At 44.1% G+C, this 26,894-nt stretch overlaps 3 protein-coding genes across 3 annotated transcripts; 1 reads left to right on the forward strand and 2 right to left on the reverse strand.

The window, feature by feature from the left end:
* On the reverse strand, window positions 1–6,732 carry LOC133927050 (cinnamoyl-CoA reductase 1-like). Its single transcript, XM_062373308.1, has 6 exons — window positions 6,564–6,732; window positions 5,710–5,879; window positions 4,977–5,162; window positions 4,335–4,497; window positions 3,916–4,105; window positions 1–294 (listed from the first exon to the last, which is right to left on the reverse strand). The coding sequence occupies exons 1-6, from the start codon at window positions 6,682–6,684 to the stop codon at window positions 162–164; spliced, it is 963 nt and encodes a 320-aa protein (XP_062229292.1). The 5' UTR covers window positions 6,685–6,732; the 3' UTR covers window positions 1–161.
* A 2,132-nt stretch (window positions 6,733–8,864) lies between these two features.
* Window positions 8,865–12,000, reverse strand: LOC133927051 (uncharacterized). The gene is made up of 3 exons (XM_062373309.1): window positions 11,761–12,000; window positions 11,130–11,670; window positions 8,865–9,914 (listed from the first exon to the last, which is right to left on the reverse strand). The coding sequence occupies exons 2-3, from the start codon at window positions 11,650–11,652 to the stop codon at window positions 9,499–9,501; spliced, it is 939 nt and encodes a 312-aa protein (XP_062229293.1). The 5' UTR covers window positions 11,653–11,670; window positions 11,761–12,000; the 3' UTR covers window positions 8,865–9,498.
* A 5,820-nt stretch (window positions 12,001–17,820) lies between these two features.
* On the forward strand, window positions 17,821–19,339 carry LOC133927049 (AT-hook motif nuclear-localized protein 18-like). Its single transcript, XM_062373307.1, has one exon. The coding sequence runs from the start codon at window positions 17,896–17,898 to the stop codon at window positions 18,901–18,903; it is 1,008 nt and encodes a 335-aa protein (XP_062229291.1). The 5' UTR covers window positions 17,821–17,895; the 3' UTR covers window positions 18,904–19,339.
* Window positions 19,340–26,894: the final 7,555 nt, after the last annotated feature.

Here is a 26,894-nt window from a genome sequence, read left to right on the forward strand (position 1 = left end):
TGATGCTGAACACGATTCGCTTATTTAATTTGGGGCCAACACGTTCTGTTTCACCCGTTTACATGAATCTGAAGGGGATTAGAAGTTCTGTTCCACTGCTTACAGAAATAAGAAAGAGGTTGGAAGTAACAAATGGACGAAATGGCCACACAATTGGACGCTCAATTCAGGATGCCAAATGCTCTGTAGGATTCGACGCTGTCCTGAAGGGTTTCTTCTATAGGCCTGAAGGTCCACCCTAGCTTCTGAAGTTTCTCTGAACTGTATGCCAAGTTGTCCTCCACTTCCACAAAGCTGCAAACCATTGGAACATAGAAGAATTAAGTTCCACCCATGTCAACAGTGAGTGAAAATGAAGGGAACAACAGGATCAATAAGCATTCAATGGTTTATCGAACATTCAGTGTTAAAATCCAAGTTCCCCAAATTGTGCGGATGCATGCAAGTATTTGAATTGGACAATACGCCACTCTTATCAACATGCTTTTAGATTGACACTACTACTTGACTGATGGTGCAGATGCGCAACAAATTGAAGCCAAAAGTCTTCATAGACCTCTTTCCGATGAAAAATCTTTTTTTTCATTATAACATGAAAACATGGTGGTTTTAAATTGTTTATTACACCAATTACATGTTATCCATCCCTCTATTGTTAGGTCATACCGCTGCTATGCATTTATAGATATGGATGTTATGAAATAAACCATCGGCGGAAGCAACGGATGGATCTACCGAGATGATACACACGATCACAAACGACACCAGAGGCACGATGTTTGTTAATGAGGTTCAGCCAAAGCCTACATCCCCGGGGCATGACTACGGGCGCTCTTCCCCAACTAGCAACACCGGCCACTTCCCAGGGTTACCGCAGACTTGCTGCCCCCTGCAAACCTATCGCTATGCCGTCATGGTTACAAACAGCGACCCTCCTCTCATATTTATGAGGAGGCTTGGATACAAGAATCATACTAGGATTCCACTAGAGTCCTACTAGGATTCTACCATGTACCACTAATACAACACCAAGTCCTATACGTAACCAACTCCGTACAATTATTCGACATATATCCAACAAACTCCACCTTGACAAATAATCTACCATCTTGAAGTCGCCATGCGTGAACCTCCATGTACATCGGACTTGAGTTGTCACCTTTGCCGCTCAACAAGAGCTGCCAGATGAGTTTTACTCAGACTCACCGCCTTCCAGAGACTGCTATCCCTACAACTTCAGTCTCCATGACTCCACCTGCAACTGAGCACATTTCTCTTCAATCAACACAGCCTCTTTAAGCGAAATCAGATTCCTCTTTAGCTTTGACACATGTCTGACTCCCTGAAGCACACAACTCCATTATAGATCTTGATTTTGATAATACCTTACTTCAACAACACGGTAGCCCGCGTCGTCATATAAGTAGATACAAACAAAATCACCAGACTTCATGAAGAAAACCACTCCACGTTGGACGTCACATGAAAAAATCAACTGAATCCGACATCTACGCTCCCAATTTACTGCTTCTTGATACTGAGAACTTCACTGTTGCTTTCCAAGTCACACATAGAAATTGCCACACTAGCATTGCTCTTTCACCTGACTGTTTAGGTTACGATTCTCCGACATCTTACACCGTAGCCTCCTACAGTCTCAGACCAACCAGATTACTCCAGTTGGAAGTAAAGATCTCCACAATCTCTACTTCCTTCCAATTCAGCCCTTGAAGCTTCTTTACGCCCATCGATCCACACTTCAGAAACCCGTACGCGTACAACTCGAATCGATCCGCGTCCTTGCTAATTTGGAAACACACAAGCCCTCTCCAATGACATCATGCATCCTGAGCTCGCGCCATGTGTTGCCACGCCACAGAGAATAACCACCACTAGCCCTCACGCTCCTATATCATTGTTGTCAGTCTCTTCATCTCTGCCACCGCGGTATGATTGGCCTGTCACCGTCAGCCTATCCGCCCTGCATCACGGTATGTTCACCCTCCAAGTGAACTGTCCACCAGCCTTCATTAGACCGTCTGCCATGTGCCCGCAAACTGTCCGGCCACCACTGTCAAACTATCATCAGTCGTCATGTGCATCACGACCAAACACCATCGATAGCCCATGCTCATCACCGAGCACCGCAACACCAGCCTAAGGTATGGCCAATCTATCGACTGCCTCTCCTCCTTCGCCTGTCGCAATATTCATCAGCGTCTGTGACCTCCTGTCATGTTCCAGCACCTGCACACCTCGTGTCTGCGACCTCCTATCGCACTCCAACACCTGCGCATCCCGTGCACGTCCGCACGACACACCTTGCCACCTATACACCGATCCATCAGACGCTTGACCAAAACTTTGATTTCATCTCGCTGAATCACCAGGCTATTCGTCTTTGCCGCGAATTGTCTGCCCGGGTTCATCACTAAACCCGCCTGTCATCGTCGAACCGCCCAACACGAACCCACCGGTCCGCGCACGTCGTCTGCCGAGCCATCAGAATCAAACGCCGCTGCATGCCCATGCAGAACCGAGCGCTACAGGCCTAGCGCCCCTCTGCTTGGCGCTCGAGCTGGTCTTGGACCCCACGCACGTAAATCCCGACCCACTCGACTGCTTTTGCACCAGTCTAGCCCTGTCTCAGCCATTGGTTCACGTGCCATCACTGGACCGGCCCTTCTTTGGCCTCCAATTGCCGGACACCACCTGGACTCACGCCCACTGGGTCGCAGCACCACGCGACTGACGTCGCCCACCTGGAGTCCGACGCCGCCACGCCAAGCCAATACGTCGCTGAAGTCCAAACCGAACCTGTTACGCCGACCTGCAGCCGACCAAACCGAAACCACGTGCATCAATACCCATGTGGGGCCTTCTGCATGCAACACCTGACACCCATGAGTCCAAGTCCATGCACGACTCCTGTCCAACCTGCCATGTCTTGCCTGGCCTCCATGCGTCGTCCGAGTACGATTCTGCCTGCCGTGTCCGGCTCGTCCACCTCACGCCCGAGCCCATCAACTTCTGTGTGATGCCCGTGCCATGAAGCCACACCGACCATGGCCTCACGATGTGGCACCCGATGAGCTGTAGACTCCGCGCCCGTTGTCCTCGACACCGCAGATCGTGCAACCGCCCGACTCACATGCAGATTTCCTTTGCTCAGCACCACCAACCGAGCCCTTCCGCAAACCACCTCGCGTCCGATGACTCCTCGACGACTCCATACCGCCACGGCCACACGCGCCTCCTGTGCGCACCGGCCGCCGCCATGCTTCACCTTGCACCGTATTCGCCCCGCACCATCCGTACGTTGCACAACGCCTTGTAGAGCATAATTCTGCACCTCTACCTAATCTTCCACGTAACACCTCTAGATCCAATCCAACTATGGCTCTGGTACCACTTGTTATGAAATAAGCTATCAGCGGAAGCAACGGATGGATCTACCGAGATGATGCACACGATCACAGACGACACCAAAGGCACGATGTTTGTTAACAAGATTCAGCCAAAGCCTACATCCCCAGGACATGACTACGGACGATCCTCCCTAACTAGCAACACCGGCCGCTTCCCGGGTTTACCGCAGACTTGCTGCCCACTACGAACCTGTCGCTATACCATCATAGCTACAAACAGCGACCCTCCTCTCATATTTATGAGGATACCTAGATACAGGAGTCCTACTAGGATTCCACTAGAGTCCTACTAGGATTCTATCATGTACCACTAATACAACACCAAGTCTTATATATAACCAACTCCGTATAATTATTCGACACATATCCAACAATGAAAATAAGAATTGGTTCTTACATATGTGTGTCAAAGGATGTGTGAGAGGGAATAAAAACTGTTTGATTACATGTACGAGACAACAAAACTATTTCGGAGGAAGTGGCTTACTTTTTGGGATAAGGGTAAGTTGGATATAAGCTCTTCAATATGTTTATCATATCAGAAACTTTTATTGGAGGTGAACTGCAGATGTATCGTCCAGACGCCTCTGGTTTTTCGTATGTCAAAAGAAGAGCATCAGCAACATCACGAACATCCACTAGAGTTCTGAGTCTATTTTCTACAGTCTCACGATCTCCTGCAAAAGAAACGTGTTTACTTCCACAGAAAAAGCACTAAACAGCTACGTTAAGTTGGTAAACTGAACAGCTTGGTCTTAAGTAGATGAGTACTTTCCAGCTATTGATCAATATGATTTGTGGAATCAGAAACAAGCAATAGATAAACATCATCGATTAAATTATCACTTCAAATATATAACTGAATGTAAACCAAAAGAAAATTAAGATAGCAAATAACAACCCTACCTTTGAAATAATTGAGGAGGATTTTACTGCTCGAATTTACTGTAGACTGCATCAAGGGTCCAATTACCAATGACGGGCAAATAGTTACAACATCCAGCCCCGTCTTTGCTGCATAAGCAAAAGCCTCACGTTCCGCCAGAGTTTTGGAAAGGTAATACCAATCCTGCAGGATTAGCAAAAAAAAAAAAAGTCTTTTTAGGCAAGCCAGAGCAGGAAGTTATTTATACAAAGAAACAAAAGACCAGCCGTAGTCTCTGTGGTTAGTGCAAGGACATCATATGATACAGCAAACCAACTGTTGACGTGGCTTCACTTACGGTTTTGGAAGAGCAACTAGAAGAATAAGAAAAGAATGCATAAACTGTGACCTGAGTCACAACCAAATTTCAGCATATGAAAATAGCAATGGGGTTCCAAACCATATTGTGGTTAACTGAAAATTAAGAGTACATTTTGGATATAAAGCTATACTCAATACTCCAATTTGGCTAAAAGGGAACTCGGATAAATTTAAACTGTCATATTAGAAGTCAACTGTGATAGGAAAAGATAAATCTTTACTTGTTATGTTACATCGATATTTGCACATAAACATTAGCACGAGCAAAGGCATTGCTTTACTTAAAGGATCAACTATATCACCTCATTCTTCCTGCAGTACTCCTCATCTGACCAGCTGTCTTCATCAAAGACCTTGCCCTTAGGCCAGTTAGGATTACTGAACACAGCTGCAACTGAAGACACCAACACAACTCGCCTAACTTTTGCCTCACAGCAAGCCTTTAACACATTGGTTGTGCCAGTTACAGCAGGAGCTATAACTTCCGCCTGTAAATCAGCAATTTTTGTAGAAGGCGCAAAAGAGATAAACTATCATAGTATGTGTTTATTTCTATAAATTAGCCAATTTTTACATATATTTATATAATAGCACTAAAAAACAAAAACAAAACAAGGGTAGTGAGCATAGGACCAGAGAGCCAAGCTACAATAATGCTGCGCAGAGAAGAAATGAAAATCATTGTCTGTTGTCATTAGCTAAGTTTATAGGGAGGCACAGATACCCTGAAAGGATCGTCAAAATGTTGCACTTTGCACACTTTTTTATAGATAGCCAATGAATTCAGCATGTTTCATATGAATTAGAATTGGTAATTAGGGGGGATTCTGAAATTTTCCCTGGTTTATCATCCAAGATCCTTGAGAAAACTCAATGTCAAGTTAGACTTCACAGCTAGCTTGAAGGCTTGGAAGCGAAGCCTTGCCAACTATAGCATCAATTGCAGTCTATGAAATAACCGCGTTCAACCAGCTATACCCCCTTATTTGACCTCAAAATTTCAGAAAATGAAATAGATGTTCTTGACAAATTCACCTCAGGGTTGGAGGACCGACCAGAGGGGACAGGGCTAGCTACATGGAAGACACCCTCACAACCGGCAACCGCTGATGCAACACTGTTGTAGTCCAACAAATCAGCCTTGAGAAGCTGCAACCTCTCCCCGGCACCTTCCAGTACCTTGAGATGAGCATTCTTGCTATCACCTAAAGCAGACACACACAAAAAATTATTACCATATATAACAAATTTCTTGGTCCATCATAACAAATAAAATCTTGGTCCACCATTAAAAAAAGGAAAAGTTGGTTTTTTTTTTCAGGCCCTGATTTTTTTTTTCAAGCTTGCTGTCAGTGTTTGTCTCCTTTATTTGCTTGTTTGTTTCAGGCTTCATATTTGAACTTTATCGTCTTCTGCAAAGATGTGCAGCTCTCCTGTATATTTTTGGAAACAACTTGTATACTAGGCTAGAAGCTTTCTGAACTCTTTCTTCAGTTGTTTGAGGTTGTATCACGTTTTCAGGCTAGAAATTGTGTGAACTCTGTTTTACATTATGCTCGGAAAAAAAAACTCTACGTTACATTAGTTATTTCGTTGTAACTTGCTATGGCGATCATATGACAGTTCCTACTATCAATTTAATAGATGTGACACGCAATTCCTCCTGTGTGATGGTCAGTCGGCTTGTCTGCCCTCTTAAACCTAAGAACTGGGGCTCCACATTCCCAAATCTTCCCACTTCGCATCTATGCATTTCAATTTTCAACAACTGAATTCTATTTACGCGCATCTACTTCCGCGTAGACAGAAATCGTCGGTGGCAAAACCGAGAAATCTCCGGGCACGACAGATCGAAGGGACGCGGGGATAGCTGCGAGGTGCGGCCTTACCAGGATTGCGCACGGTGCCGCGGACCGCGAAGTGGCCCCTGGAGAGGAGGAGCTTCACGAGCCACGACGCGATGAAGCCTCCGGCGCCGGTCACGCACACGCTCTTCCTCGCCGCCTCCATGCTTTTGGTTGCGCCCTGTGCTGCCGCTGAATGCTGGTGAAGTGAACGGGCACGTCCACAGCGGTCTAGGCCAAGTGTTATCCTTTTTTGGGACGTTTTCTTTTTTTCCTTTTTGGTTGTCAACATCAGTTTTTTTTCGCTCTCTCTGGAGTGGTTCTACGGTTCTACAGACTTCCAGTTTTGTCTCTATTCAGCAGGATGTTCTCAAAGTTCTGATTTTGTAACAGTTTTTAATTTCACGAGTTTCACGGCAAATATGTTTTCGTTTCTGCGGGGTCACAGAAAATAATTTAATTCTGACTCGAATTAAAAATATCCCTCAGTCCAAATAGGGCTGGAATATCCTCTCCTGTATCTGTAAAGAAAAAAAGTGCTAGTACCTACTTTATGTGCATAACAAACTTCGTTGTGTATATAATTTAGAACTCGTTTGGTTAGGCTTAGTTCAAGCTTTTCTCCTAGAAATCGAAAGACCAACTAAACAGGTCACTTTTCAAAACTACTTCTTACGAGTTGAGATGTCATAAAAATTAAAATTGAATTGCAACCAAGAAGCAAGCCTAGATGGGCTTTGCGTAGAGTCAAATCGAGTTGGTGTAAATTACCCGTAAATACCATCGTATAAAGACAGCAGCAACCAATGTCGCTCGAGTCCCTGTGCTCTCGCGACCAAGGTTTTCTCGTCATCGCCGTCGGCCTCCGGGTGTCGACACCGCCTCCTCCAGTCGACTCTGGCCTCTTCAGTTGACTTTGCCTCCTCCAATCGATGTCGTCTCCTCCTGTCGATGTTGGCCTCTCCGGTCGATATCGTCTCCTCCAACCGATGACGTTCACACGACACTGAGGAACACGATGCCACATACCTATCCACCATCGCTGACCTCCACATGCCACCGAGGAGAGCTGCTTGAGGTATTACTTCTCTTTCTTCCCTCCTCCTCCTCCCAGTCCTCCCAGATGTGTTCACAACTAAACCAGCAGAAGCACATGTCCCTGGTATTGCTTAGCTTTATGATGTCCTCACATATCTGTTCAGTGCATTTGATCATTCATGTTAATGACATTTTAATGAGATTAAAACTATCATTTTTAAATTGCCATAAACCACGTCAGTTACCATTCTTTGATGGGCCAGTATTGATGCGTTCTAGCTATTTAAGAGCCATGATATGCGCCGGTTAGCTCTGATTTCCGTCTCATCTTTCCCCATCCTCTTCTCTTTGGCACTCGCTGCATTGTTTCGTTCTACTGCCTAGCCTTGCCGTTCTTTCCGATCGGTGTGCACCGAGGAGAAAGGAGAGCGGGATTTTTGAAACAGTGCCTACAAACTCGACTTCAACTACGTCCGAGGAACTGCTTTCACAACATCGATCAGATCACCCTCGCGGAAGCTCGTCTTCATCAATCCAACACTCGACTTCAACTACGTTCGAGAAGCTGCTTTCACGACATCGATCAGATCGTCCTTACGAAAGCTAGTCTTCATCAATCTAACGATTAAGTTATGTATACAATTTTTACTCATCAAAAACATATTTTTGTTTTGACATACATTGTTCGAAGAAGGGAAAGCTGGGCAGGGTGGTGCGCAAAATCGGGGCGGCACCCTGGGAATTTGTAACACATCTTCTGCCGACTCAACGCCGATGAAAGCACCCTGGGAAGGGAGGGTAAAGGGTCCGGTCCACTAACGTACTATGGTTGCGACTAAAGATGGCCAAATGGGCCAATCGGGCCGGCCCGGCACGGGCCCATCTCGGCACGGCCCGAAATCGGCACGGCCCGATTGGCCCATTTACTGTTACGGGCCGTGCCGTGCCGGCCCGCGTGCCGAGCCGTCGGCCCACGGCACGGCCCAACTGTCACCGTGCCGTGCCGGGCCGGCCCACGGCACGGTCGGCACGATGGGCCCGGCCGGCACGATGGGCCCGTTCGGCACGATGGGCCCGTTCGGCACGGTGGAGGCACGATAGGCCCGTTTGGCACGACGGGCCCGATCGGCACGGTGGAGGCACGACGGGCCAGGTCGGCACGGGAAGGCACGACGGGCCCGGCCGGCACGGGAAGGCACGACGGGCCCGGCCGGCACGGTGGAGGCACGTTGGGCCCGTCAGCACTCAAAAAAATAGGAAAAAAAATCAAAAATAATAGCTAAAAAATCAAAAAAACAATAAAAAATATGGAAAATAAATACATAACATCTTTATTGATTGGTTGCCTCGTTAAAAACCTTTCTACTAGAAGGAAAAAAGAGTACAACCAATGATTATGCTCCGAAAATTACATGGTTTCATTAGAAACCCCAGAATTTTGCTTGCAATTTTTCATATGCTTCCTCAAGTGTCCCGTTCCATGTGAAGATCTGGCACCTATTTCTATACTGCATATATTACACTTAGCAAATCTTACCTGTTCCCCGTTAATTTCTTTGAAGACCTTTTCAAAATGTTGCCACACTTGAGACCATACACCTGAGTTCTCGGCGCCTTGATCCATGAATTGAAATATGGAATTAGTTTCTTGATGTGAAGTGAATACTGGCTACTTGGCTAGCAAATAGGAAAAGAGAGATGGGTGGGCAGGGTGGAGTTTGAGATGGAGTAGATGGTATTTATAGGGATGAGAGGAGAGGTAGGTGGGGGTGGGGCCGCGGGGGGTATTTTAAAAAAATAAACAAAAAACATGAATAAAAAAACTTAGAAATAATAGGGGCACATGATTAATTCTAAAAATGAGCTTTATTGATAGGTTGCCTCATTAAAAACCTTTCTAGCAAAGGAAAAAAGAGTACAACCTAGCTCAGAAAATTTAAAATTACACGTTCTCATCAGCATCTAGATACAAATTTTGGAATGATTCTTCAAGCTCAGTATTTTCTGCAGTGTGTTGCATTCGTGCTTCAGCTTGTTCCCAATCCTTTACTATGGTGAGTATTTCAACCATCTCACTTGACAGATTTGTTCTTCTCTCTTCGATTATCCTTCCTGTAAGATTGAAGGCAGCCTCAGAAGAAACTGTAGATACAGGAACCGTTAACAAATCTCGCGCTAACAGTGAAAGAACTGGATAATTCGTCTTGTGCTCATGCCACCATTGCAGTATGTTGAAGTTTTCTTGTTCGTGGCTGATAACGTCACTGTCGATGAAGGTAGTTAGCTCCCCTCCGGATGTTGGAATTCCGGTGCCCGTAGACGATCGTGACGAAGAGTCTGAACTTCTTGATGAAGAACCTGCACCAAATATTTTTCCCCACGTTGTCGTCGTCTTACTTGTTGTGGGTGCTAGTGGAGGTCGTTGCAGGCGAACTCCGCCATACTTTGTTTCATATTTACTATAAACTTCGAATAACTTAGAACGAATATTAGTATAATAATTAGAATAATCATGGCCAAGAGCATCACCTAGAATTGCGAGAACTCTACAGAAAGCTGCAATTTTAGCTCTAGGATCTAAAATAAAGGCAAAAGCGTATAACAAAGGAATTTCTTTCCAATACTTTAAGAATTTAGATTTCATAGGAACTACACAATCTCTTAAAAGATTGTCATTTTCATAGTTGTTTAAATGAGTAGCAATTTCAACAATATTATGCACTACTAAACAAGATGTTGGATAATAAACTCCTGATAAACTCACAGTTGAATCATAAAAAAATTCAAGAAACTCCAGTATCCTTTCAGCAACATACCAATGCGCTTCTGTGAGTAAAGTTTGACCCACATGCTGATGGTAATGTGTATGAATAAACACACCAAATGTGCTCTTATATGGTATCAAATTTTTAAGCATCAAGAAAGTAGAGTTCCATCTCACCGGCATGTCCAGAGCAAACTTATGTGGACGCACACCCATTGCAACACAATACTGTTTATATGCTGCAATTCGTTGGTTAGAGGAGTTCACAAAAGATATTGCAGTACGAAAATCTTCTAAGTATCGCGATAACCTCTTCAAACCGGATTTTACTATAAGATTGATAATATGACAAGCACAACGTTGATGTAACAAGAAAGATTCAGCATAAGTACTAAACAACGGAGTAAGAATATCCATTGCTCTAGAATTTGCACCGGCATTATCTAAAGTGATAGAAAATATTTTATTCGTGAGGCCAAAGTCTGCAACTACTTGAGATATTTTTTCAGCAATATTTTCACCGGTATGCGCGTTGTCAATCAAGCGAAAACCTATTATTCTCTTTTCTAATTCCCAATCATTATTAACAAAATGAGCAACCACACTAAGATAATCCTCTCTAGCCCTACCTGCCCATATGTCCGAGGTCAAAGCAACTGAAAATGTACATGTTTGCAACATTTCTTTAAGTTTGCTACGACACGTATTGTAGTATTTTACCATATCCCTACTAGTTGTCTGTCTAGAAACATACGTGAACCTAGGATTATGAGCTTGCTTAATGTAATCTTCAAATGCAGCAGACTCACCGATATTGAGTGGTAGATCCGCTCTTGCAATGAAGCGACATAGCTCTTTTCGAGCATTGGCAGAGTCATACTCCCAATGATGAACAGAGCCGTCGGGGTTGTACTGCAACACCGTCTGCTTCATGGCTGCTCCACTCTTTCGCTTGCAACTTATGGCGTGCCTCTTCAAGTGCCCCGTTCCACCCGAGGGCTTTGCAGATAATTCATTTTTACAAATATAACACTTAGCATACCTGACACTTACCCCATCTTTCTCTTTGTAGATCCTTTCAAAGTCTTGCCAAACATCGGAAGTACCGGCTCTTGATCTTTTAGACCCGCTGCTTGCTAATGTGTGCGCACTTGTAGAGCCTGACGATGGCACTCCTGCTGCATCACCTGGATCTGGATGTGAACCAACCGGAGGTTCACCGTCGGGTCCATCATCACCTGCAGCACTAGTATCAAAGGGGCCGTAGTCCCCTGTGAGTCCTTGGAGAAAAAAATCATGATCTATGGATGTATCATGATCACCGGCATCCATGATCAATGTCGAATGACACTACAAAAATTGCAAATATTCAGAGTTAGAAATAATCAAATAATAAAACTAATAATAAAATAAGACTCAACAACGATGCAAAAAAATCACCAAGATTTCTTCAACTTCAAGATAGCAAATCAGCAGGATGACGATTTTGGAATTGCTCGGATTTTTTTGCAATAATTCAAACTAATTTTGCCAAATTATCGCTAATTCTCACGAACTTTGAGACAAGAATGAGAGGAGGAAACAAGAGAGAAAATGGTGTTGCTGGTGTGGAATGGAAGGGCAAGGTGCTCCTCTATTTATAGGTGAAAAATGGTGATTTTTGCAATTTTTTTCGAATTTTTTGGAACTCAAACGGTCACAAAACGGCTATAAAATTCAAAAATATCGGGTTAACGGGTTAAACGGGCCGTTCCCGGCCCGTTTAACCCGTTAACCCGCGTGCCCCCGCCGGCCCATCGTGCCCCACGTGCCGGCCGGGCCGTGCCCCCCGCGGTGGGCCGTGCCGTGCCGTGCCGGCCCGGCCGTGCCGTGGGCCGCCGCGTGCCGAGCCGGCACGGTGGGCCGTGCCGTGCCGGGCCGGCCGTGCCGTGCCGGGCCGGCCGTGCCGTGCCGGGCCGGCCTTGCCGTGATGGGCCGGCCGTGCCGTGATGGGCCGCCGCGTGCCGTGCCGGCCCGGCCCGGCCGTGCCTCCTGGGCCAACCGTGCCTGAGCCGGGCCGTGCCGGGCCGTGCCGTGCCGGCCCGTCTCAGCCGGGCCGTGCCGTGCCGGCCCGCCGTGCCGCGCGCTCGGCCCAGGCACGGCCCGTGGCCTCGTGCCGTGCCGGCCCGGCCCATCTCGGCTCGGGCCGGGCCGTGCCTGGGCCGTGCCTACAGTTCCGTGCCTCGGGCCGGCCTAATAAGCACGGCTCATTTGGCCATCTTTAATTGCGACGCTTCTGGTGTTCGAGGTTCACGTATGTCAGGCCCCTCTCTCTCCACATGTACAGTTTTGTGCAGTGTGGTAGGCTGGTAATCCAACTCCTCATGTTGGTTACACCTTTTAAGAAGCAAAAGCCTAGATAAAATTGGAGATCTTGGCGGATCAGGAGCTTTTTTTCATTGGACGTCTCGTACATTTTTTTTTTGGGAGCAAGCCCCTGGGCCGCTGACTTTCCTCCCCAGGAGCAAACTTTGCTCAGTTGCTGCCTTGAGTTCACTAAACGGGCCTTGAAATCTAATGTGAGCTTTCTTAGTGCTGAGGAATTGCCGGCCTGGCGAGATCGACGTGCCATAGACTCTTTACATTGGCAAATACAAATTCCGGGTAATAATTAGACTATCAGTAGGACTGTTTTTCCTCCTCTCTAAAAAAAATGTTTTTCCCATAGACAATTAGACACGAGAACAGTGTCATTGTTATTGGGCATGAAAGGGAGAGATCACAAGTCACTACATTGTTATGCTACAATATATACGGGGCAATTAACTATTTGTCATCATTGCTAGTGGTATGTTCTTAAATATCATCCTATCGAAAAACTTCGACAAATTATCACCGGGGCTCGCTGGATTGTAGATACTTTGCCACTTTCGCTGACGTGGGGGCAACATCTTAGAGGAATATTCCTCTGGACACGAGGACGAATTGACTGAAATGACCTTCTTCTTCTCCTTTCCTTCTTCGTCCACTGCGCTAGCTCATTGGCTCCCCTTCTCCATCGGCCGCCAGGGCGCATGCCATCTCACCTACACTCCCACTCTTCCAGATCCAAGATGTCCTCCTCCGACCATGACGACACCCCTGACGGCAGCGAGGATCCCCCCCCCCCTCTTTCACCGCTGTGCCTCCTCCTCCTCCTCCGTCGTCGAGGTCCCCGTCGTGCAATCGCTCATCAAGGCAGCTAGCAACATCTGCTTCTCCCTATTCGTCCTCGCCGTCCTTGTCATCATCGTCGTCGTCGTCACCTGCCAGCTGCCCGACCCATGGCTCCAGTCCTCCGCTATCATCACCACCTCGCTCTTGCAAGTCCTCCCCAACTTCACCTTCCTCGTCCCCGATGACTCGCTCCTCCCCACCAGCGACGACTTCAACTCCTCCTCCGTCCCCGCCCCGGCGCGGGCCGACACCTACTAGGCCGATGCTGACGTGGCCGCAGTCAACGCCACAGCGGCTATAGGGACCTGTGACCCGGATGTGTCGCTTGACCTGCTCGACCAGCTGCACACGAATGCACGACACTGGGGCACCGACGCTAGCATCCGGAGCATGGCATTGCGCTAGCACCGGCGCTAGCGGCTTGGTCAGGACGGCGCGACGCGACGGTGGCGGCTCTGCTTGAGGCCGGATGGCGGGAAGATGGTGGCGCAGCGCGGGAGAAGGTCGGAGAGGGGATGGGCGCCGGAGAGAAGGTCCAGCACGGCGTGAAGGCAGGGCGGCGCGGTGTGACTGCCTTGCGCAGACTGGGGCCATGGCGCAGCGGTGCGGGCCGATTGCGCTCGAGGCGGCCACAGTGTGGAAGAGCAGAGAGGCGATGGGCAAAATGGTCATTTCGCAGCCCTTGCCACATTGCCTGTGGGACCCATGAGATACGTGTCCACTCCTAGTTGCGTGAGTGGCAAATTATGAAGTGTACAGTGAGCCTCAGTAACAATTTGTCGAAGTTTTCGGTAAAATAGTATTTGAGAACATACCATTAATAATGACAAATAGTTAATTACCCCATATATGCGCACATCCCAAAGTAAAAAAAAAAACGCACACATGGCACATCAAACACTTCGCTATTTGTAGTTGTATGAACGAACCCGCTTCATATTGAGATCAATTTGACGCTCGAGATTCGGTTGTATGCTGCTGACGATATACCCTATATGACTATCTTTAACCATATTTTTTTCATTTCGTTTCCTTTTCGATTCCCCTTTCTGTTTTCATTTTCTTTATTTTCTCTCATCTCCAACAGCTTCCCTTTTAAGGGATTCGTGAGGAAAAATAAGAGATAATCCCGTCCTGAAGGGAATATCTTTGAAAATCTCTTCGTGACGGGAACACCGTTGAAGTGCTAAAAAAACGAAAAATCACTTCGTAAAGAGATTTTGATCTCTAACGGAAATCTCTGGAAGATGATCTAACGGTGATCGTCGACAGGGATTTGGTCTGGATTTAGTTCAGATCCACTGCACATCAAGGATAACCTCTGCTCCGCCGACTGTTGCACTACTGCAAGTCACCTCTAAGCTCCCTCCTTTTTAAAATGAAATAGAAAACCACTTTTCGGCCTTTGCGTGCACATAGCCTGGAGCATTATTAGTATCGTTCTTAATAGTCAAGCAGAGAATCAAAGTACGTAACATGACAGTGGAGATACATATCATCGTTTGCAGTCAGTGCAAAGGGATGCAGCAGTGAACAGTAAACTAATCATCCTGCCGGTAGGATTAGGGCCCTGACGATGATAAGGCTTTGGCCGCTTTTTTAAGCTCCTGTTTCAGTTTTGTCGGGTAATGATCCCGCGCTGATCTGGTGGCGAGCACATGGGCTTCACCCCGGCGCCACGGCACGGCGCCGCTCCCGCCACTTTAATACGCCGGCTAACCGGGACACGTAGCCTGATCGCCGGATTAGTACTGATGACGAGCGGATTTGTCGGCTTCCAAGGGGATGGCGGAGCGAGCATGTTACTGCTGACTTGCTACGGGCCTGTGGCCGGCTAAAATGGCCAAGCAAGCATTTAGGGTTTTAGATCATTCTAAGTGAGTTTAATCCGGACGAGAATATTTTTTTAAAGAGATTTTTATTCTCTTTAGCGTTTAACGGTTTTTTTATGATTTTTTTTAAAAAAATTCTAAGGCTATTCTTTTTAAGATATTATTTTCTCATTTTCTTTCACGAATCTATTAAAAAAAGCGGTTAGAGATGAACAAAATAAAATAAATAAGAATAAGAGATGAATCAATAAGGGAATGAAATAAAAAAATATAGTTAAAAATATGCTAAATTCGCTGGATCTTGCGTGGATCGAGAAAAAGGTTTGGACCGGTGTACCTGGACCGGAGACGGGAATTGGTTCGGCTTCAAAGTGCATAGCTTTATTAAGTCACTTCGCGGGGCTGGAGAAAGCATTCGTTACAGGCATGCATAAACATGATGAATTAGTGTAGCACATAGGGTGGTGTAGGATCACATCACGCCCATCATGGGTTTTTAATTTCGTTTTATAGTTTTTTCCACCAACGAAAATACTAATTTTTTTGAAATATCACTGAAATTTTGATATTTTTTGTCATCGATACTGTAGATCTCACATGTCAGTAAAAAAATTTTCAAAATTAAATATTTCGTTTCTCTTTAAAATTCATAAAATTTGATCAAAATTTTGATGAAATTTTAATCTCCACGCCCACCTGTATTGAGCCGAGTCACGGTGCTGTGAATACCAATCCAAACAAGTGAGAAAAGAGGACGTTGTGTCCAGACCCCAGAAGGATGAACGGCACGAAAGCTACTTGGAGATTGACAATAATAAGGCGAATACCATATTGGGTGGTTGAAATCTCAAGAATGTCTACCCGATACAGTTCCGTGTGAGGGTATTTATAACTCCAACCAACTCTTAAAAAAAATACACACATGCCCTTGTAAAGGAGCTCGATATCGGAAGTACAAAGTTAAAACACCACTCTAAGTGATGTTTTAAGATGGAAGTAAATTTTATAAGGTTCGGTTTTACATATAGATTCTCGCGAGATGTTGATATGTGTTTTTCACCACACACGTAGGTCGTTGGATCAAAGGTAAATAGCATAGATGAAGGTCTCGTGGGGATCTTTCTCAGAATAACCTTATAAATTTGCTTCCTTTTAGAACTGCTCCGATATATGATGCTAAATCAGGGGATATTAAGAAACATTATCCTACCCCTAGATTGGCGGACCAAGAGTCGATAATTCTGATAGCTGGAGGTTCGTTGGGTGTGGATCTTGCACCCCTCCTCCTAAACATTAATTCAGATGCATCTCTTCGACCTGAAGGTCCGCCCTTCGATCTTGGGATCTTCAAGTTGATGCCCTAACGGTGGCCCTTTGGCTGTCAGTCTTCGCACCATTGAGTTCAGCTAAGACCATCCAAGAGAATCCCTTCACGGATAAGGTTCCCTTCGCAAGCGCGGATAATGTTTTCTTCATAAAGATATTTTTGTTTTCTAAAGTACTCTAACGGTTTTCTTTCAAAGCTCTCGTCATAAAAGTATTTTTAAGATCATTTTTTTTAGGATGAGATTCTCTATTTTTCTCTTCATGAATCCCTTTGAAAAGAAACTGTCAGAGATAAGAGAAAATAAAAGGAACGATAACGGATAGAAGAAATTAGAAAGAAAATGAAATAAAAGAAATATGATTAGAGATGGTCTAAGAATGAGACCTTCCAAACATGTGTACCCTTTGTGCTATACTCATTCTATCATCAGGTCGATATATAGAACAATAGAACAGTGTGGTGCCTACTAACCTCAGTCATTAGGTTTGCATACTGCAACTCTACAAGTTGCTGGCTACCTTAAAAAAAACTAACGTCGAGATCAGTGAGTTGACTAAGGGCCACCACTTGCCATCAAACATATTTTAGCGAGCAGGATAATCCTATTCCACGACTTCAGATTTCTATAGATCATAAATAACCAAAGAAATACAGAATGCAAGGTCAGATGCAGTGGGCTAGCATTTTGCAGTGAAGTTTTTGTTTAGCTCCAACTCGAAGAATAGACCAGTCTTGTCAATCAAGCCATTTTGTATCTATCCTAACGTTGTGTATTATATAACAAAGTTGATATCATGACATGTATACGTAAATCTCATCCGATCTTCATTCCTCGATAAAAAAAACAAGGCTTTGGCTGGAAGTATAAAATTCAACATCGTATATCGCCAGGTTAATTTCCAGAAACAACTTCAATCGTTGGTCGAAATGACCGATGCATAAAGTTCAACATCGTATCAGAGCGAAAATACAATTGAATTCCAAAACCGGCTATCACATTTTTAGCAAGATGAGAGATCGCGCCACCGGTCCACGTTCACGGACGGTTTCGCCCTGGCGCGTGAGAACGGGGAGCGCGATGTCGCAAGAAACGGGCGGCGACCAGCGTTACAGATTGGCCGCGCGCGACACGTATCTCGGCGAGGAGGACGGTGTCGGCAGCGAAGCTCCACCTGCCCGGCCGTCACGAGGCGCTCCATATGCTGCTCCCGACTCCTCCGCATGGATACAACTAAGCACAGCACAAAGTGCAAGCGGAACCGACGCACCAAAGCAGCAAAGCAGTGCTCACCTCCATCTCTCTCTCCCTCCTCTTTCTCTCTCTTGCTATCCTATTCTTCAAGATCCAAGAAGAGGAGGCAGGAAGGCAAGAAGCTGTGGGATACTACTGTAGAGCAAGTAAGTGGCAGATTGGAGGGTACGTGCATGGCCAGCAGCAACAAGTGGTGGCAGGCGCCACTGGACTTCCCGCCGCCGCCGCAGCCCCAGCACCAGCAGCAGCAGGCGGTGTCCATGCTGGCGCTGACTACAGCGTCAGCTCCCACGGCTCCAGCCACCGCCGCCGCCACCTCGCCGGAGGGCAAACAGCAGGGTCAGCAGCCGGGTGCGGCGGGGGCCATCGTGCCGCTGCGGAGGCCGCGGGGCCGGCCGCTGGGGTCCAAGAACAAGCCGAAGCCGCCGGTGATCATCACGCGCGACAGCCCCAACGCGTTCCACTCGCACGTCCTTGAGGTGGCCCCCGGGGCCGACGTGGCGGCGTGCGTCGCGGAGTACGCGCGCCGCCGGGGGCGCGGCGTCTGCATCTTGGGCGCGTCCGGAGCGGTAGGGGACGTCGCCGTGCGCGGCGTGGCGGCGCCGCTGCGCGGGCGCTTCGAGCTCCTCTCCGTGACGGGCACCGTGCTGCCGCCCCCCGCCCCGCCAGAGGCGTCCGGCCTCGCCGTGCTGCTATCCGCAGGCCAGGGCCAGGTCGTCGGCGGCTGCGTCTTGGGGCCCCTCGTCGCCGCGGGGCCCGTTACGATCTTCGCCGCCACCTTCGCCAACGCCGTCTACGAGCGCCTCCCCCTCCCCGACGCCGCCGACGTCGACGTCAAGCCCGACCTCTCCACCGCTACCTCATCGGGGCAAGAAGGGCAGCCGCAGCTGCCATTGGTGCCCTCCCAATCTCAGGTCATGGGCGCGGCCTACACCGACCATCGCTCGCCGCCGTACCCCTGGGGAGGCAGCGTATGAGCAACCTCAGCATGGTTCTTGGCGTTCTTGGTTTTCTTGATCTTAAAATTCACTAGAGAACTAGGTTTTATCAAGTTGACTGTTGGGCAAATACAGCATGCAGCATGCATGGAATTGATTCATTGGTGCCCTTCTTGGGCTCTTGTAATTTCCTTCTCCTTCAGTTGTGATCTTGTTGTGGAAAATTGGAGTGATATGACCAGAAGGAACCAATGCTTTGGTGCATTGAGCGATCAGCATCATGCTTGGAGGTACATCAGGCAGGCCAAGTGTTTTGTGTGAGGTGAGTGTTCTAGTTTACAAGCTTGGTTGATACTTAGAAACTGGCTTTTAGCCTAGGGCAAGTAAATGGAGCTCATTTATCATATCCTCCTTGTATTTGATTAATGCAATGAGAGATTTGGGATTGAGTTGCTAAGTTGTGCTGCATTTTGTCACTAGCCCATGGTCCCATGTTATTCAGTTCCCATTTAACCTTTCTTATATGCTTCTGGTGTACGTTTTTTGTTGGCTACAATACTAAACCATTTTTTGAATAATACATTCCTAAATCGTCATGTGTTTCAATTCGCCGTAGTTCTTTATTTCGTTTTGCCATTTTCTTTCCGATTGACCTCCCAAAATGCATGCACTTGCCTAAGCCCAAATCCTAGTTAGTATGCTAGTACATGTTTTTATCCTTCACCGCTGACATTTTAGGGCCTCTTACGAATGCAGATATGAAAATAAACAAATAGAAAAACAAAACATGAATCCAATAGAGATGCAATCATAGAACAGAAGATTGCGAACACAGTAATGACCATTTGGATCGATCGTAAGAAAAACACGGGGATTAGAAGAGAGAACTGAACTTCTCCATGGGTTAGACTTCATTTTAGAAGTTCTCTAAAATTCCTAGTTCAGTAGTGAGCCATTTGATAAGAAAATTTCAGCTTAATTCCTATTTTCTCCATTTTTCTGTTGGTCTGAAGAGGCTTAATTGGTGACCGAATTTATTGACATTCGTGGAGCGAATAGACATTCAGCATAAGAAGAAACCGAACATGTATTCCATTGTTCAATGCCACAATGATCAGTCTATGTGCCTCTCTTCTCTTGTTATCCTCTTGCATGATAATACTGGCAAGTACTGTACTTCTCTTTTCTGTAACGCAGTACTAAGTACACCGACTTCGATTACCATTTTTTCCACTTTAACTCGACTTCGATTACCACTGTTTCCACTTTAACCTTCTTTTTTACCTTGATGTTCTATGTTCCAAATTAGTAGAACCAAGCCTAGCTAGGTAATATTCGCAGGCATTTAATATCACAGCTCAAGAGCCCTTAAGCCTAGCTTAGTTGGTAATATTCGTAGGCATTTAATATCACAACTCAACGTTTGCAAAGTACTCCTTGCAGTCATAAATATTTGACGTTTTTGATATTTTAAACGAACTCGTGTCATTTTAAATCTTGACTAGAAACATTTAGCTTTGGAACATGAAAACTACTCTTGAGAAATACTTTTATAATGTCATAGAATTGTTAGATTTCATAAATATATCCTAGTCTAAAACAGTAGCCAAAGCTACAAATTAGAGATAGTGTCATGTTCAAAATCTTAAATATTTTTTACTAGAGGGTGTATGGTTTTTTTAAAGAGAAATATTGTCGAAGTTTGAATAGATATTTTCCGGTATTGTCTATTTGAACAAACGATTGAGTGTCTTAGGATCCTATGAAATTCCCATGGAAGACATCAGTCCCTAGGAATTTTGGAGCAAATTTAATATAAGTATAAATTTAATATGAGGGTATACATCAATCCATAAGAATTTGGAGGAAATTTAATACAAGGAACCAATGGGTTGATGTATTCCCTCGTGTAAACTCTCCTTCGTGTCTATCTTTCATCAAATTCTTGTGGTTTCTTTTTCGCTCCATCCAGATGATACCTTTCTTGTGTCTTAATGTATTGCTACCAAGTGTTTTTTTTTTCTATTGTATGTTTTGTTATTCCTGTGTTCAAAGAGGCTCCATAGTTTTCTCTATGCAGCATGTTCTTGCTGGGTAGTCTCGTTCTTCTTTTACGGTAAAGCACTACTGCTTGAATGTTTTGTATAGAAACAACAGCCTGCCATTGTAACTTTCAAAGGGGCATGTACCTTGGACACTCAACCTCTTGCACTTTTTTTTTTTTTGAAAAACCACCTCTTGCACTCTCACCTAGAGTTTTGACACATCAGAGAAAGGATCGACCGCTCCAGCTTTACAGTACAGAGTCTAAAGTAACGGCAGAGTTGCTCCAAAAGATGGCAAGATGTACCAATCTAACAACCAAAAAGCCTAGGCTTTGAGTTTGGAGTGATTCGAGGAGGGCGAAAGGAAGCAAGGGACTGGCCAAAGATGCCATTGGTGGGTCAAACTGCAAGGAACTGAGTGTACCCGTGGCACAAGAAAGGAAGCAACAGCAGTAATGGTGTCTGGTTTTGTTTTGCTTTCTCTCTCCCTCCCTCTCTCTAGCCATGCATGGGGCAGAGAAGAGAAGATAGGGCAGGGCTGGAGGAAGGGAGAAGTGTCCATAAGATTTGATCCTGCAGGGACCCAGATTGACTGTAGGATTCTGCAGCTTTATCGATCCCTGGCCTCCACCCTCCAGAGTTCCGTGTACTGTGGTCGATGGTCCTTTCTCCTTTGCTTGCATTGCTTCTTTGAATCATCTTTTTCAAGTCGGAGTCGTGGTGCAGCCAGTCAGCCATCGTGCTCTACTGCTGTCTTTACAGGGCTTCTCTTCTTCTGGCGCCTGTCAGCAACAAGCAACATGAGAGAGGACAAGGCTGTAAAACCATCTCCAATCATATTCAATTTATTTTGTTTTCTTTTCGATTTTCTTTTCCGTTCTGGTTACTTTTATTTTCTATCATTTTTAACAGCTTCCTTTCGAGTAGAATCGCAAAGGAAAAGCCGAGAGAATCCCGTTCTGAAGTGAATGATCATGAGAATCCCGTCGTGAAGAGAACCGTGAAGTGAAACCGTTAGAACGCTAAAAGGAATGAAAATCACTTCACGACAGGATTTTCGTCCTCGAAGGGAAACCGTTGGGCTTAGCCTAAGTAAAAAATGTTACAAGTGGAAATGTTAGTGCCATGTAACGAGTCAAAATATGTATATTTATGTGTAATAAATGATTGATAAGATTCTATAAATTTGGTTAAATGATTTTTAGATTGTTTGATCATGTATATGTACTGAAATGATAATCATGATTACTAACGTTGAAAAGAAATGAAGTTGGAAGTTTTGTCTCTGTTATAGAAAATTTACATATATCAGAAGGTCCGGTACAGAGAAGATTATGCATGCTGGATGGCCCGATAATAAGTCATTAAGCACGTTGGATTGTTTCAGGAGGTGAAACTCAGAAAATCAGTACATCGGATGGTCTAGCAAGGTACCCTTTGAACGCGGGATTAATTCTTACAGAGAAGAAGTTTTCGAAGAAAATCAAGCTTTGAGATCGTATGGTCTTGTTATGTAAGTATTGAATGTTGGAACAATTCTTGCAGAGAAGTTACAAGATTGCTGGTCCGGATGAGTTGCATACGTCATATGGTTCGGCGATTGGAGGTGTCCATGCTGGAAAATACGTCGGAGCATTTAGTGTAGAGAGGTTACAGAAGTTGCTGGCTTAATAGTTTGCACACGTCGGATGGTCTGGTGCTCAAGAGGTGTGCACGCTGGACCATCCGACGTTCAATTTTTCTGCGGGATGTGCTTGCCATAGAGTATTTTGGTTTTGAACTAACCTATAATGGAATTGAAGAAATATGTTTGCTTGTCTAATATTATGTAGATGATGGATGTAACTTGACAGTCGACGGTGAGATGATCAGGGCCAAGCAAGGAGTTTGATATCGGACGATCTAAAAGGCCAGGCGTAGTTAAGTGTGATCCTAGTTGTGCACATAGAAATCAAGCAAAACATGAAATGAAAGATGAAAATGATATGATGACAAAGTCAAACGAAAGAGATGCCGATGCAAGTGATAAAAAAGTGGCTCGAGGGATCAGAAGTGGAAGAGACTTGCCGATGGTCAAGATCATAATACGGAGTACACGTGTTGACATCAAGATGTTTACTTGAGGTCAAAGCAAGTAGCAGTGAGTCACACTTTGAGAAGCATACGATGCGGTTTCGCTGTTTAGCCTAAAAAACGTGGAGAGATGGAGTGCACGTGGCATTATCGTGAAGAAAGCACCGAGGTGAAGTAAAGTCACGAAGATGTCATGACCGTTCGATGGACGAAACGAAAATAGACCAAAATATCCTGTGGTAAGTAGGAGACCATTGTAAACTATGAGTATTTGGGAATAAGAAAACTTAAAGGCTAAGACATATTTCTAGATCTATAAATAAAGGGGTAGAGCTTTAGGGGAACCTTAAGTCAGGTATTTAAGAGCTTAGTGATAGATTTTGGAGGAGATGAGATGATAAACTTAGCCTTTGTAATAAGTTAGAGTTTTTATAAGAGGAATATACTTTTTAATCTGTCTAAAATAGAGCTAATATCTATATTTAATGAAGTTGATTTTCTCGCATGAGTTTGTGTTCATCTCTTTCTAGTCTTTTTTGTTTTTCGCTTCTCTCGTAAGTTTTTTCTTTTTTGTTGTGGTTTTTATTTTCTTTTTAAAGCTGTAGTTTTTTTTCATCCTTGTAAAGTTGATCTTTTTGTTGTTAGAGGTATAAAATACACATACGATAATACAAATTTGGATATTACATTCCCTTCCCTTTAAGTATATCAATTTAGAGAGGCTTTTCACCCGTGACCCTCTTCTTAATTTCTTTTAAAGTTACATGTTTTTTTATAACTAAGGTTATAAAATGATCTTAAATAAAATATTATATTTATATTTTATCTTTAGAGTTATATGTTATCGGTTCTTTAATTACTTCTATGTGTTGGATAAAATAAAAAAGAAGTCTATCCAATTAATTTCTTTTAATAAGAGTCTATTCACCTAGCTACGGCACGTCAGAGAGCTTTGACGCTGGCTCTGACCATGGCCTAGTCGGCCATCTCTCTATCTCTGTGTATATGTCAGCATGTGTGACTCGGCCTGCAGCCTGCCAGGTTCTTGAGACTGCGTGTGCAGATTCACGAGCAAGGTGACGCAGGGTGAAAATGCTGAAACCCAGGGCGACGCAGCCTGCCTGGTTCTCCGATGACGGTGACGCCAGATTCCATTACTGGAGACGATCGATGAAGTGAACTTCTACGAGCTCACGGCTGGCTTAAAGCAACTTGCACACTAGTCAAATTTGACTTAGTTATATCTCCATTTAATTATCTATTTAAAAAAACTCTCTATATTTTTAGATACTTTAGTAGACTAATTAAATCTTACTCTCCATATTTTATATATTATATTTTATTTATAACGACTACAGTTTTATTTTAACGGCTATTTTATAAGAATTTATAAGAGCGGTTACCATATAAGTACATATATTATAGTAATTTATAAGAGTGGTTACCATATAAGCATACATTTATAAAAATAGTTACCACACAAACATATATATTGTAGAAATTTGTAAGAGCAGTTACCACGTAAGGAACTCACAAATTAATTATGCAACATAGGGTTGAAAATAATTATACAAATTATTATAATCAAGGTGAAGATTTGTGGTGAATTTTTCAGAATTTTAGGAAGTCAATTTGAACCTATAAAAATTCAGTGAAAATTGAAAAACTATTCATTTTGAATAATTTTTGTTCAAATTTGGCTCGGACTTTTTGCGTACAACTTGTCAAAATAGTTTCCTTCCAGTTATGTTGTTACCACAAAAATTTGTTTGAACTGTAGACATCTTTTAGATCATAGAACAAAATTATGAAATAAAATGGAAAAATCAACACATGTGCGCACATAGCTAGCTAGCTTTCTAGGTTTCTCATGGTGCTGTCGTTGGATGGCGAGCGAGGAGGCGATCACCAGATTTGCCAAGCAAGCGGAGAGGGATGACAAGTCTACAGGGATGGCCAGCCGTTTGGCGAGTATGCTGGATCCATATTTTTCAGTCTTTTGATCAGATTTACCGATAGCGAGCCGATTAACGATGCTGCTGGAGATGCTCTTACGTGGAAGCTCACGTTGACAAATGAACCGGCATGGTGGCGAGCCGCTAGCCGTGGATTTTTTTCATTTTTATATTTCAAAAAACAAAAAGTTTTAAAACTAGAAGTTCTTTTGAAAAAAAAAATAGGTTACTATACCAGTTGTAAGGGTGATAGCAATGTGTTGCCCTGGTGATTGGTTAAAAAATAAAAAACATTGTGTTCTATTACTCTCAAAATTCAAAACACTATCAAAATAGTCATGATTTTTTTTTAAAAAAATGTATATTTTAGATGATACAATGATTTAGCTTTAAAAAATTTAGACAAAATATGATTTGTTCAGGCTATGTATAATGAAATTTGACCTTTTTTGCTTCTCATTGTAAAAATAATTATCTGAGTTGAATTTTTTTGAGAGATAGATATAGCATGCTCTATAATATATTTTTTTCAGAATTTTTCATAACTATTTACATAGTGTTCTAAACTTTGAGAGCAATGAAACACATTGTTTTTTTTAATCTGTCATATGTTGGAAAGATAACATCTTTATTTTTTTTAAAGTGGAAGAGTGACATTTTGATGTCACCCTTCCAATGGGTTGTCAACCTTTCAATGGACGATAGCTTGATGCCACCCTTCCAAAACATGACACTAACCTATTTTTGTAATTTTTTCAAATAGATATCTAATTTCAAAATATAAAAATAAAAAATCTCCTAAACGTGGGTGGTGGAGGACGACCGGTGAATGGTAGTGGTGATGATAAAAAATAGAGATGTTAGTGCAATGACAGGCGATAGCGCAGATTTGATGACAGGAGAGCTACCGGAGACGAAAGAGGGGAGAGTGTGGCGAGGAAGGCAGGTTACGTGAGTGTGGCGTTGGAGCCAATAAATGACAAGTGGCTAGAGGTAGTTGAAGATCCATACACGGTTTGATCTCGATCGTATGGAAATGACATGCGTCGACTATATCCCTCATTTTTTCAGTCCACTGAAAACCAGTGTCTTCCATATTTTAATGCTTAGGGTGGATCTCATGCATAAAGGCCACCCCTAGCTTTTTTTCCCCTAGCGCTAACTGTTGAATATCACAAATATGGATAAAATTTGACCAAAATTCATATTTTTTTGAATTTACATTCAAATTCGACCGATAAGTGTTGGTTTCCGTAATGCGATTGAGTTCGACCTTGTCTAGCACGGCTTCCCCTGGAGGGGTGAGCGGCTCTTCGGTGAGGACCCAGAAAAGTTGAAGCTCCGTCAACCAAAGCCTCGTCCGGGTCTGCCAGCACTTAAAGCTAGTTCCATCAAAGCTTTCAGGTTTGATCGCGTCCAAGGACGATAGTGGTAGGGCAGAAGAGCTGGAGCTAGCCATCACAGAAGTAGTTGGATGTCTGGATTGTTGTAAAATATACGATAATAAGAGCATATATATTCATATACCATAAAAACTATAACAAGAATAGAACATAACATATAAAATATATGTTCATGGAAGAATGAGCTGTCAGCACAAAAATAAAGAGATCATTCAACATTATACAGAAACAGTACTAAACATCATGATGTGGTGTCAAATTTGCTCTTAAAGGATTCTTAACAGCCGGCCCCAGACCTATAAAGATCTACTCCCAAGCTGATCTTTAGACATATCACAAATTGAACAAGAAAAATGAGATCACAGCTAGACAAGATCCTGATAAACAGTTCTTTGAATTACTACAGCATCCTGGACAGAATTACTGATCAAATGATTAAACACTGGAAGAGAAATAAGCTCCTATATAACGAGAAACTAGCAACACAACAGAACAGCAGGAGCTTGTAACCACAGTTACAGAAGCACCAAACCTAATGCTCTTTCATACACCAA

Source organism: Phragmites australis, chromosome 8 (genome assembly GCF_958298935.1).
Source record: "Phragmites australis chromosome 8, lpPhrAust1.1, whole genome shotgun sequence".
NCBI classification, from domain to species: Eukaryota; Viridiplantae; Streptophyta; class Magnoliopsida; order Poales; family Poaceae; genus Phragmites; species Phragmites australis.

Bases quoted from the DNA above. Each gene is read 5' to 3' on its own strand.
- LOC133927050 (XM_062373308.1), bottom strand. From the start codon at position 6,684: ATGGAGGCGGCGAGGAAGAGCGTGTGCGTGACCGGCGCCGGAGGCTTC. The intron at 5,880-6,563 runs GTAAGGCCGCAC...TGTCTGCTTTAG, and splicing joins CGGCACCGTGCGCAATCCTG to GTGATAGCAAGAATGCTCAT. The intron at 5,163-5,709 runs GTGAATTTGTCA...GCTGATTTACAG, and splicing joins GTCGGTCCTCCAACCCTGAG to GCGGAAGTTATAGCTCCTGC.
- LOC133927049 (XM_062373307.1), top strand. From the start codon at position 17,896: ATGGATACAACTAAGCACAGCACAAAGTGCAAGCGGAACCGACGCACC.
- LOC133927051 (XM_062373309.1), bottom strand. From the start codon at position 11,652: ATGGATGCCGGTGATCATGATACATCCATAGATCATGATTTTTTTCTC. The intron at 9,915-11,129 runs GTGAGTCTGCTG...TATTTGGTGCAG, and splicing joins GGATCTACCACTCAATATCG to GTTCTTCATCAAGAAGTTCA.